The sequence below is a fragment of the Falco peregrinus genome, chromosome 8 (assembly GCF_023634155.1).
Source record: "Falco peregrinus isolate bFalPer1 chromosome 8, bFalPer1.pri, whole genome shotgun sequence".
NCBI lineage: Eukaryota > Metazoa > Chordata > Aves > Falconiformes > Falconidae > Falco > Falco peregrinus.
The window spans coordinates 42323900-42336655 of NC_073728.1; the positions used below are offsets into that span (position 1 = coordinate 42323900).

At 49.4% G+C, this 12756-nt stretch overlaps 1 protein-coding gene across 13 annotated transcripts in view; it reads left to right on the forward strand.

The window, feature by feature from the left end:
• Positions 1-224: 224 nt before the first annotated feature.
• FMNL2 (formin like 2) overlaps positions 225-12756 on the forward strand; it is a 152849-nt gene continuing 140317 nt past the window's right edge. For 10 of the 13 annotated variants that reach the window (XM_055811388.1, XM_055811391.1, XM_055811387.1 and 7 more), the window contains exon 1: positions 225-523. In XM_055811388.1, coding sequence (XP_055667363.1) covers positions 407-523 — 117 coding nt within the window. In that variant the 5' untranslated portion in view covers positions 225-406. The remainder of the gene's footprint in view (positions 524-12756) is intronic. The other 3 variants (XM_055811399.1, XM_055811397.1, XM_055811396.1) reach the window with 3 other exon arrangements.

The window sequence follows — 12756 nt, forward strand, 5'->3', positions numbered from 1 at the left end:
GGGAGGCGGGGGCCCGGGGCAGGCCGCGGGGGCCGGCGCCGCCCGCTGAGGTAAAATGGACGCCGAGGGGGGTCGCCCCCGCCCCCGCGGGTCGGCGACCGGCCCCGGCCCTCCCTGCCCCGGGCGGCGACGGGACTACGAGTCCCAGCGCGCCTCGGGCCGGGGGCGGAGCGGGGCTTTGTGCGGGCGGCGGGGCGGCATGCGGGGGAGCCGCCGCCGAGCCGCAGCCGGAGCCGGAGCTGGAGCCGGAGCGAGCCCGCCCCGGGGGGAGGGCGGCGAGCCATGACGGGCGGCGGCGCGGCGTTCCGCCGTCGGTGCTAGAGGGCGACCGCGGGGCGCGGAGCCCGCCTGGCGCGGAGCGCGGAGGCAGCGCGGAGGGGCCGCCGCCGCCGCTGCCGCCGCCGCCATGGGCAACGCGGGGAGCGTGGACTCGCAGCAGACGGAGTTCAGGGCACACAGCGTGCCCCTCAAGCTGCCCATGCCCGAGCCCGGCGAGCTGGAGGAGCGCTTCGCCGTCGTCCTGGTGAGTGCCGGCCCCATTGTCTGTGGGGAGCGGGTCGGGCCGCCGGGGAGGGGGCGCCGCGTTCTGCCCGCCGGCCTGCGCCAAGGGGCCGGGGGAGCTGCGGGGCCCCGCGCCCGGCCGGGGGCGTGCGGGGCGGCGGCGGCCGCGGAAAAGTTGGGAGCGCGGGAGGGAGCTGCCCCGCCGCGCTCCCCCTCGGCGGGGCCGGGCCGGGCCGGCGGCACAGGTGGGCTCGGCGGGGCGGTGCCGCCCGCACCTCGCGGCCCGGCCGGGGTGGCGGGACGGGGCGGCGGAGCGCGGGGAGCGGAGCGCGGGCAGGCGTGTGCGCCGGCTGCGGCTCTTTGTCTCGGGATCCCCCGAAGAGCCGCTTTCGCCCGAGCCCGGGCGGGTCTCCCCCGCCGCGGGGCTGCCCCTCCTGGCGGGCGAACCTGCGAGGAGCCGCCGGTGGCGAGAAGCTGGCGGCGGGAGCCCTGCGGCGGCCTGGCCTCGGCCTGGCGGCTCCCAGGAGCCCGGGCTGGCGCCCCCCGGCCGGCTGTGAGGCGGCGCCCCCCGGGCCCCGGCCGGCGGGTGCGCTGGGCTGGGCCCGGGGCCGGGCTCCGGTTGGTGTCTCGCTCCCGTCCCCTCACCTGAGGAGCGCTCCGTGCTTGGGATCGCCTTCCCGGGAGGACTTCCCAGGGGAGGGCAGCGCTGGGGCAGACAGACAGCTTCCCTCGGGTGGCCGCGGAGTGCGCGCCGGGCATCGCGACCCCTCCGTTCTTCCGGCTCCCTCTGACTTCTGAGCAACGTTTATGTGAAAACCAGGGGCTCAGGGGGGAGCAGGCGTGAGCCCCATGTGCGTGCCATGCCTGCGGTGCCTGCCGTGCCGTGTGAGAGCCGCGAGGCCAGCCGCTGCTGCCAGAGTAATTCCCGATCGGATACTAGCGCAGCCCCCCCAGTATCTGAAATACTCTTGGTGCTGAGCGAGGATTCGCAAACTGGTGTGTGTTGGGGATTATTTCTGGTTAGACCCAATTAGATTATCATGTCTAAGAAAAGAATAAGCCTATTCAGTCAGGAACCCCCACTGACGAACCAAATGACAAGTGCGATGTTATGATGATTAGGCAGAATGGAAAAAGCCCGATCGCACATTGCTCTCGTCGGGGAAACCCGTGGTCTCTCTACAGCTGGGAGATATCCCCGCACGCAGCGCGTGGCTCGGAATCGAGTCGTGATTCATCCTAACCTACCAGAAGGGTGCCTGGCTTAATGTGTGCGTGTGGTCGGTGGGAGAAAATCAGTGGTTTTGTGTTAGGACTGATTGATTGGATCAGTACAGGGAAGGGATGTCACTTTGGGAAAGGAGAGCGAGTTAGGTGCGTATAGTGTAAATATGGGAGATAACAGGGCTGTGCCTGTAGTTTCTTGAGGTGCTTGAAAGGAGGAGGTGGCATCAGTTTTTAGAAGATGGACTTAAATTAAGGGTCAGAGGACGAGTGCTGTAGCTTTGCTGGAGGGAGGAGAGGGTGCCGGATGGTCTGCTCCCATTGGGAGGAGCTGTAAGATGGGGCCCGGAACAGCCCAAAATTGCCTTCAGCCTGTTCTCCAAGCCAGCCGGGGATGGCTGGTGTTTGCTGCAGCTTCCAGGAAATATCTGGCCGGTTTATGACAGAATAAACTCCTAGGCTGTTATAACTTTGTTTTCTCTGTGGCTCTGAGGGGAAGATGACTGTGCCACTGGTCAGACCCCAGAACGGGGTAGGCAGTAGAACAGCAGGGATTAATGAGAAAGGAATGGTGGCTGGGGAAAAAAAAGATGAGGAATGTTTTCTGTAGGGAGAGAGGATTAGTCAGGAGATGGGCATATGAAGGAGGAGATGCTGAAGGTTAAAGGACTAAATCTCACCTTCTTTGCATGCTGTCTTAAGAAATTAGCCTGGCACAAGCATTGCTCACACAGTCTGAGAGCCCTGGTGAGGTCCCGAGGGGCTTTGTTGACAACAGCAATCTTCATATCACTAATGAAGTTTCCAAGACTGTTTTTGGTGTTGATGAACATGCAGCTTGCTTGAGTTGCAGCTGTGTGTGGGGATATACGGTCATCATGCCGAGCGGTTCATTTCTGTTTCTGTATGTAAAGAGTGGGGCTGTGTGGGAAACGTTCCTCCTGTGCAGCCTCACAAAAGTATTTTTTTCTTCTCACCTTGTACAGAACCAGCACAGTGAGCCATAGCCCTCTAAAACAAGAGCACGTCCGTGAGGAGAGCACAGGTTGCCCACGTTTTTTTCCACAAGTGCCATGACATTGCCTTGTTTTATTTTTTCCACTTCACATGTAGTCTCCTGATCTTCCACAAGATCTTTGTGGTCCCTTCAGCAAGGAGATGGATGAGCAGCAGTGCGCCTGGAGGAGATGCGCATGTGTGCTAGCTCTCATTTGCTGGGTTGTTAGCAGATGTAGTCTTGAGGAAGGTCTCTGGTGAAGTACTTTGTCCACTCCAAACATAGAGTCACCTTGCTGCCTCCTTGGTTAGCCTCACTCTTTGAGGTCTGAGGTGCATAAATTGCAGGAGATGATGGGAAGTGCTCCAGGTCATGCTTTTTTGGTTAAGCTCTCCAGTGTAACTAATAGGCTCCTCCAGTCTGTAACTGTGCCATTGGCATTACTGAGGATGCGCTGAGCTTGCCTGTGGCAGTGCCTGACTGAGGTGAAGGACAGCAATGCTGGGTCTGTCTGTGTCACACCTCTTGGTCTGCTGGGCAAATAACATGAGAGGATTTTCCTAGTGGGTCTGTGTCTTCTGGTGCTGGTTTTGGGATTGCTGTAGTAAATGTGCTTCTCTGGCTTGTTTGTTGTATTGAGATTCATATGTGTCTCTGCTAGCGAGGGCTGGGGTCTGTTTGTTTCAGGAAGGCATCATATTTGATGGGATAGACTTTGAGGAGAAAAAGGTGGAGGATAACCCAAGGGAGATCCAGGTTTCTGTCTGCAAGCTAAACATTTTTTTTTCATCCTCTCAAACTGATGTGAGTCCTCCCCTTTTGGTAGGACGTGGGAAATAATTCCCTTGGTTTCAAGTTTATGCAAGAGTGTAAAGTTCAGGGAGGTGGTGGTGTGTTACTGCCACCGAGCTCCCAGTTTGCTGGTGGCGGGTGCTGGATATACCAAGAGGTAGATTCCAGCTCTTGCGCTGACTCGGAGCTTGCCAGCCCTGGCACAGCCCCTCGGCTCGGTTGCCTATCTGCAGGAACCTCCCACCGTTGTCCTTTCCCCAGCATGCTCACTTTTCCTCCTCAGCTGTGTTGGATTTTTTCCCTGGCTTTATCGTATGGACACATGGGACAAGTGTGCGTGAATTATGAATTCTGGTAACAAACCCTATGTTATTGCATAGGAAACCATTGTTCAGCGTGTGCAAGTGCAGTCACAAACCAAGTGCCCCGAATGGGTCTGTAGACATTATGGCACCGCCATCCAGTGCAGCGAGCTGTGCGTTTGGAGGTGTGGTGGTAAAAGCCAGGCGTCCAGCGCCTGCAGCAGGGTGGTCTTTCTCTGAACTGGTAACGGGGTTGCACGTTTGCAAATGACACGTGGTTTGTAGGAAGCAGCCAGGACAGAGTTGGCAGGGTAAATTGTTGCCTAATGAGCTGTGATTGACATAATTTGACTGCTGGATTACAAATCTGCGGTGAGGTTAACAGGAAATATCCTCTTACCCCCACCAAGTGGTGTTTCATTTTACAAAGGAGTCTTCTGTGCCCGGTCCTGTAGGATGGAGGGAAGGGTCTGAAGGGTGAGGGGAGTGTGGAAGGAGGAGGTCTTTCTGCCATCCCACTCCTGGCCCTGCTGTGCTCCATCCTCAGTTTAACGTGGTAGTACCTGCCTGGAGGCAGGGCATCAGCTCTGCTTCTGTTGAATGAACCCAAGGCTTTGCTAACAGGAACTTCTTCGTTCCGATAGAATATCCTTCTTCACAGTGGATTTTGTCCAAGCATCATTTTCCATACCAGTCAAGGGACTTTTAGTGTCTATTGCTAAAGAATTTGAAAGCTCAGTGTGAAAACTCTCTAACGTTTCCCAGCTGTTTTCCATTCCTCTTCCTGGTCATCTATCAAATATATTATGCATTTTTTTATAATATATATGGTTTAGAGTCTGCAGATTAAAGAGCTTGATGTGGTTGCAGGAGTTACCTGCGAGGTAGTATTCGTTCCCTCACTTTGGTGGGGCACTGGGGTCCTGGTTGTAATTCCTAAATTTAACAGAACTCTCTTGGGTCTAATTTCAGTTGAGACCCTGTGCTCCCGATAGGCATGACTTGTGTTGGTTTTGTGGAAATAGAAAGCAGTACTGTGGAAGCTGAGAGACACTAGATTAGATTTAGGAACCACCTCAGGGAAAGGAGATTTCAAAAATTCAGATACTGAAAAGTCCTTCTGTGTGTTCTTCAGGCCTCATCTCTGACATGGTTCTGCCACTGGGCTCTTTCCTTGAGGTCTTGTTTAAATGATTCAAGCAATGACACCTTTTGCTTGAAGAAACAATCTAATAAATCATGCTGTTAAATATATATATTTCTGACAGGTTAAATTTATGGAGTGAAGTAGTACTTGGTGGTGACACATCCATCAAGTTGCCTTGTACATCGGTAGATGGCATTTGTAAGTTTTTCCATCTAGATGTTACAGAAGAGTATTTTTGTAAAACTGATTTTTTTTTTTTTTTTTTTTTGTGAGTGGAATACAAGGGTACTGTGGTGGATATTTAGCTAGGAGCTAGTTAGTCACGTTCCTAAAATTAATTTCAGATCCTGCAAACCTGGAAGACTTAAAAAATGGCTAAGCTGATGTAGGTACATGTATTTTTCTGTGTACCATTTTTCCATACAAAATAATCCCCTTAATTTATTGGGCGATAATGATGGAGGTATGAACCCATTCTGTCAAACCGTGTGTGTCACTTGTTCATAAGCTCTGAATAGCCTGAGAGAAAGTGGTGGGCTTTTTGTCACAAGACCCAGGTGACAGGGCTAGCTGTTTGCCCCCAGTGGGGCTGAACCTGCACCTCGCCTCTGCCTGTCCCGGCGGGGCTGTCCTGGGAAAGGGGTGCTGCGGGGGGTGCTCGGCCGGGCGCCTTGGGTGGGTGTGAAAGCCTGAATGTGCAAACCCAGTTAAGGTAATGATGGCAGAGAGGTTTCCTAATCTGCTTTGTGCTGTATAAACCCATCATCGTGTCATGTTTCCTTCCAAATTACTCCCTGCTTTTGTCTAAGGTGAATAACAACAGGTCAATCAACTTCTTAAGGTGGAAAACACAGCGGGGTGAGAAATGTACACATCCATGAGCCTGGCAGGATCGTTGTTTTGTTTCGGTTTTTTTCCACTTTAGGTGTGGGCAGTGTTTTTTTGCCGTACAGACCCTGCTTCCCACCCGCAGCTCCTGTGCAGTGCTGGGCTCGGGGAGGACCCCGCAGCCACCGCACATGGTGGCCCACGTCCCATGTTTCTTCTGGGGAGGGGCCGGGCCTCTGCGCAGTGCTGGTGGGGTTAGCTCCTGGTGGGGTAAGGTCCTTGCCATGGCTGTGCCAGTGTCCTGAGACTGTTGGCTTGTCTGCAGCGACCCTTGGGCTCACAGGGAGATGCTCCTGTGGGCACTACGTTCCTCCAGCCGAGCATGAGCTAGCAGACCCCCTGCCCTTACCCTTAACCTGCACCATCATCTTTCCTCCAGTGCCCTGAAGCTTTATTAAGCATCTCTTAACAACTTCCTTAACCTTGTGTGCAAGATAAAGGTGTGATTTTGTCTTCACAATCAAGGTCACGCAGAGCTTGGCCTCGAGGTGTTAGATGGTCTTTTCTGTGGTACTGGGTGTAGTGGGTGATGCTAGGGAAAGAATCTGAGAGAGGTGCAAAATGGAATTCAAAGTTTACAAGGTGATCTTAAATAAAACACTAGCTGTTGAGTTGTTTTTTATTGATGATTGAATGACTTAGAGCCACTGGAGTCTGCCTTTAATCTTGAATTGAAAAAAGAAAAAATTGCTTTAGCTTCTCGTGCTGTGTGAAAAGGTGCTAAAGTCTACAGAAACCTTTTCTTTTTTACACACACCCCCAGTAGCAAAACTCAGCAGAAACATGAAAGGAATCAAAACCATTTGATTTCCCCCATGCGTTTGTTTGAAAGTACATGGTGGTACTTGCTATTTTTATTGTATTTTTGCATCATTTGACAAAGATTGTAAATTATTCAGGCAACTTTTTAAAGAGTCCAAATCTTTTTTGAAATAAAGCAGCTATCTCAAGGTATGCATGCTAATTATCAACCCATGTTCTGTGCTTGTATGGCTACTTCAGAAGGGGAGTATTTGTCTCAGGTGGGGTTTTGGGTGCTGGGTGCTCCTTACAGTTGCAAAAGGGACTGGTCTGCTGTTTTGTCGTGGATCAGCACCGCCTCTCTTTTTAACAGGGCCCAGGCAGTCTTTCGTTGTCATTTTGAGCCTGGCATCTGCTGAACACAAGATGTTTTTTTTTCCTAGTTTGTTGGAAAAGGTGTTTTAAATCTGTCATCTTGGTCTGTCAGTTCTGAGCTAAGGGAGTGAAAGACCCTACAGGAATAGCTGGGTTTTCCCCTCATTATTTGTTGCTTGGAATACATCCTAAAGTCAAGCCAAGCTTTGACATTCACTTTCTGATCTTTTGTTTGGTCTCTGGGATGTTACCAAAGGCAAACCTAGTGCCAGTTCCTGCCTTTACCCCCAAATAAATTTTTAATCTTGAGCTTTCAGCATTTCTGCTCGTTTTTCAGTGTTGTAGCTGTTCTTCTTCCAACTTGGTAACAGAGAAGTGAGAATGAATACAGCCTACTGTTCATTTTTAGAAGTGGAAAATCCCTGTGATTCATTGCAGTTTTGCTTTTGCTTTTCTTTGCTGACCCAACTACTGGTCTTCCTGCAGCGTGTGACACTTGCTTTTGGGCAGCAACTTCCTGAGCGAGAAGTGGCCAGGGAAGGGTCCTGGGGAAGGGTTTGTCCTCAAGTGGCACCATCGCCACTGACATCCAGATGAAATGGTCCCACATCAGCACTGCCCAGTGCTGACTTGTAGCATGGGGAAGTTAAATCGGTGTCCTGGGTTTTGGTGCAAATTCTGCTGCACAAGTTGTTGTCAGGACTCGAGTGACGACCTCAGTGGAGCTTAGTGCCGTTTTCACCATGGCTCGCTGGTGTGCTCTGGCGTGTGAGGGGATGTGTGTGGCAGATGTCGGCGAGCACATCTGGTTAGGCACAAGTCCGAAGCTTCGTGTGAAAGGGTGTTGTCAACTTTTTGAGCTCCTTTTAAATCAAGGTGCTAACAGGGTACTACCACATAGTATTCTTAGATAACAGGAACTGCAAATTTAGAATTGTTTAAAAAATGCTAAGATCTTTGTCCTGCTTGTAGTTTTCAAGGGTGGCTTTCCAGGAGAGATGGTGGAACAGGGCTGGCAGTAGCAGCAGCAGCCCTGCAGCCTGGCTTGCAGACCTCCTTCTCAGCTTGATTCGGTCGGGCAGGGAAGGCTGATGCCCGGCTGCTCGGAAGGAGCCATGGAGGAGCACATGCAAATGCTGCCATCATGACCTTGCATGAAGCGGGAACTGGAGAGCTCTCCACAACATGATGAAATGAATTATGCAAAACATGCTAATGCATCAACACTCTTCGGCACCAGCTTATTTTTAAGCATCTGGGCTGCTTCTTGAGTTTGAATTAAGCACATTATGATCACAATCAAAATACTTCCCAGTGCAGGAAGCCATAAAGAAAACCACAAGAGAAGCGGTTGTTTTTCCTGGTCCCTTCTGGGTGCTGTGTCCTCGGGAGGTGTGCGTGAGGGCAGGAGGCATGACTGTATCCGACAGGCTTTGCAGGATGGTGGTTGGTCCCCTGGGAGCGCTTGTGGATGGAGCATGTCCTGCTCAGCAGGGTTATCTCACAACTGGGAGAGGTAAACATGATTTTCTTTGGTATCTAGAATATTAGAAGTTGAAACTAGCTGAGGAGCAAACCGTAAGTTGCCTGTTCTGAGAGGAACAGTTTGAAACGCGCTGCCAGGCAGCAGTGAAGCAGCCGTTCCAACCGCTGGAAGACTTCCGCAGCGAGCAGTGTGCAGCCGCATTTTAGACACTGAGCTGAATTATTGTTTGTTTTCTTCTTTGTTTGTTTGAAAGTGTCCATTTGGGAATTTGGTATGGGAAATAAGTGACACCAACTCATTCCATTTGATTTGTGATTATGTTAAAAAAAATTATAAAATCTAGCCTGGGCCTCCAGCAGTTACGAGCTGCAGCATCACTGCAACCAAAGACCGCAGCCTGCTAGTCAGGTAAAAGCACTTTCAGCCGCTGTTGCTTAAAAAGCAGTAATTGCCCATTTATCACATCCTGCTAATTTCAATTCTGAAGGGTCAGCGTAGTAAAACAAGCAGGTTTTTAGTGCTTGGACTTTATATGCTGAAGGGCTGTGCTTTTACCCATGCAGCATCGTTGCTGAGAAATGCCATCTTCCCAATTACTTCTGTAAAGGGCTCCCAGATCTGTGGGTGGCAAAGGTGCGTGATGTGCACCCCTGTTTTAACTAAATATTGTTTCCCTTGCACTGGTTGTTTTGACCTTGATCATCTGCATTGTAGTTCTAATAACTCAAGATGCAGAACATGGTATATGGATGTATTGGAAAACATAAGCTTCAGTTTGTCCCGGGCTTTGTGACTTCCTAAAATAGTGTTGCGCTGCCTTTCACAAGTGTTTTGTTGCATAAAGGCTTGGATAATTTGTAACTTGCTCTACTCTGTTATAACTAACATACTGTAGAAATTTGATGTGTTGGTTTTCAATTTACCATGGGATCTCTAACAAAACAAGTGTTTGTCTTCTGTAACTGGGCAGCGTTAAACATATATTTGGGAGGATATTCATAGAGCAGCATAATAGACGTATTGTATTGGAAATGAATGGTCCTCAGACGAGTGCTGTGCGATACGTGGACCTCCAGGACTCTGCATTGCAACTCTTGAGAGCAACTGTGTGTACTTGATCATGAGCTGGAAACGTGCCCAGCCACTTCCCGACTGAAGTGTTGGAGAGGCAAGTGAGGACACCTCCCCATGGACACCCTGCGGCCATTTTCCTGGGAACTGTCCTGCGGTGTGCTGGGACCGCTCGGGTGGTGGCAGCCTCTGCAGCCTGGTCTGTGTCCCAGAGAAAACTCCTGTGTCGGAAGGGTCCTCGGGAAAATCCTTAAGAGATACGACTTCTCTCGTTGTGTTGCCTGAACAACACAGAGAGCACAGTGTTAACTGTGGCTCCTGCCCTTCCAGAAGTTGTGTCCTGGTCCAGCGGGCAGAAGTGCTTAGTGATGGGGGCAGGAGCCTGCAGAGCTGCCCTTGCCTTCTCTGATGTTTGTGGTCTGCTCTGGCCGCTCTCCCCTGTGCGGATGTTGGCTGAGGGCAGAAGTTGCTCCCGGACAGAAGATTCTTGAGGCCTCCCAGAATATTTGAAGAAGTCGTCTTAGGTTTTTTAGTGTGTGTTTGGGTGTTGTGAGAGATATCTTAAAATACAAGAACTAGTGTTTTGTTTTGTGGTTTGGTGTGTGGTTTTTTTTTGGTTTTTTTTTTTTTTTTTAAATATACATTATTTGGCCAGAAATCATTTTACTATAAAAGGACTTGGGGTGAATATAGATTGTACATCTGTTACTTGTTTGTCTGCAAAATGACTGTACCGTTGAGGCCAAAAGCGAAGAATAGAGGGTTGCACAAATTGGCAAAGTTTCTGGAGTCTTTCAGAAGCCAGTAATTAAAATGAAGCAGCAAATTGTTCAATCCAGAAATTCTGGTTGTTCATCCATCTAATGCTCTGGCATGTCCCTCTGCTGACTCCTCTTGTCCTGCTTTCCATCTCCTCAGAGAGGCAAATGAATAACACTTGTCTACCTCCGGCAGTTTGCAAGCCAGCTGTTGTGGCAGAGGTAGGTGGCACCGTTATCGAAAGGGTCTGTGAAGCAATGGAGATAACTTGGCAGAATTTATACAGTTTTCTGACAAACGTTTCCAATCATTTAGTGTCTTTGGGAGTGCTTCAGAGGGCTTCCTCAGCCTTACAAATACAGAAGATCAAATAAATTAACTATCACAAATATTTAACTTAAAGCATGGTCAAATAGGAGCTTTGATGTTGCATATGTCTATGAGGGCCTCTGTCTATCTGTACACTCTCACAGATACGTTAGGTCAATGTTTATTTTTGTCTCTTCTCTCAGACATAGTAAGCCTAATACTGCAAATCTAACTAATTGCGTTCCACCGTCATATGCCCGGTAGCATGCCTGCCTCAAAACAAAATACGGCGTACAGAGTTTTACCCTGGGGGAGCTGGTGGTAAGCAAACCATTGCACGGTGTAGTCACAGTGATGAGGGCTGTGGGGTTGCTTGGCATGCCACCCCTAGCGTAGGTCATTTTCTGTTGCATTTCCATAAGGTGCTGCTTGATGGCCAGCCACACTCTTCAGGTAAACTGAGTAAGTCAGTTTGACTTAGTGATAATTATTAAAGTGCACCATGTATTGAGCCAGGAAGTGTTTGGTAATGATTCTAATCCTTTTGTGATAGCATCTAGCTTACTAGGTAACTCTGATGAATGGTTGTGAATCTTGTTTTCTAAAAATTGCAGTTTCTTAAAATAGTCTAGGAGTTGTCATGTCTTCTCAGCGATCCTCTCCCAGCGCACAGGGAGTGTGTCTGCGAAAACGCAGTTCCGCTCTATGTCAAAGCTTCAAGTACAAATACCTGTTCTCTTGATCATGTAAGTGAATATCTAAGTGTGGCAAATGTACAGTATTCTTTTTGGTAAATAAAACAAGAACTTTAGTACTTTTTGCCATTTTTTTATCTATGAATCTTTCACAAGCCTTGCAGTGCTGCAGAGGAAGATGAGGCGTGCAAGTTACACTCATTGCCTTTTGGAAAAGGAAGCCTGAATTGCTGAGCCCCCCAAAACTGAGCGATAGGATAGCGATTAGAAATAAAGTCTCCCAACATCCCAGCATTTGCTGTAACCCCTGGGAAAAGAAAATGGGAATGCTGACTGCCTCCCCCTGTGAACATGTGCTTGACACATTGGGAAGCCTGCTGTGTCTCTCCAGCTAGCGTGGGGATCTGGGACCTGGCAGCTGGCATTTGGCTCTTTGAAGTCACCTTTGCAGATCGATGTCAGCTTTCCTTTAAAGTCTTTCATTTGTCTAGCTCAGTTACACAGAAGCTGAAGAGCAGCATTTTAGTTTATTTTCTGGTGTTTCAGGGCATCTTTTCTCCTTGATGTATTTAAGAAATCTATATTTGTATGGGTTTGGGCTGGGACAGAGTTAATGGTTTTGTTTGCTTCTCACCTTGTCTTCTAGTTTTTAATTTTCTATTGTATTCTGGAGGTGAGATGAGGCTTTTGTCCCTCTTTGTGTATGCACATGTGCATCAATTGAAATATCTCTTTCTGATGACCAGAAGGTGTATTTCAAAGATAATTGGCCTGTGAGTCCTGATGATGGTGGGAGAGGTGGTATTTATCCACAGATGCTTCAGTCTGAAAAAGCTGGTTGGCCATGCAGTCTGCTCAGCGCGCCCTGCGAAGTTCTGCAGCACCAGTGCCACCCAGAAGACTTTTCTTTTGGAGAAGTAAGGGCAGTATCAAAGCTGTGATGGAGCTTGTTTCAGGAGAAAACAAGGATGAAATAAGGTCATGAGGGTCTGAAGAATCATCTTGATTTGGAAATTAATTCTGTGTTTTCTATCGGTAGAAAAAAGACAAATTTCTTCTTTAATGTAGAGATGTCTGAGCAGATGAATGATGTATACAAAACACTGTGGGAAGATGTGTGTTGTTTTTTTTGTAAATCCTTTTATATGAGAACCTATAATACGTGGAATAGATAGTCAACAGTATTTGCCTTGTGTGTGTTTACCATGCTGAATACATTAATGAAAAGTAAGAGATTCATCTGGCTCGGATCAAATGGCAAAGAATGGGAGAAAGAGGAGTTTAGGAAGCCATGTCTCAGACTTCGTACAGATTAAAACGAAATGACATGACTGACCTTTCCTCCTGAGCGAGGCTTCTCTCTCGCATACAGCGAGTCTGCAAAAGCTTTGTACAGCAGATCGTTGGTACCGTATCGTTATCACAGTTGTCCAGCTCTCTGTAGGGTTGCTTGGTATGTGAGCAGCAGA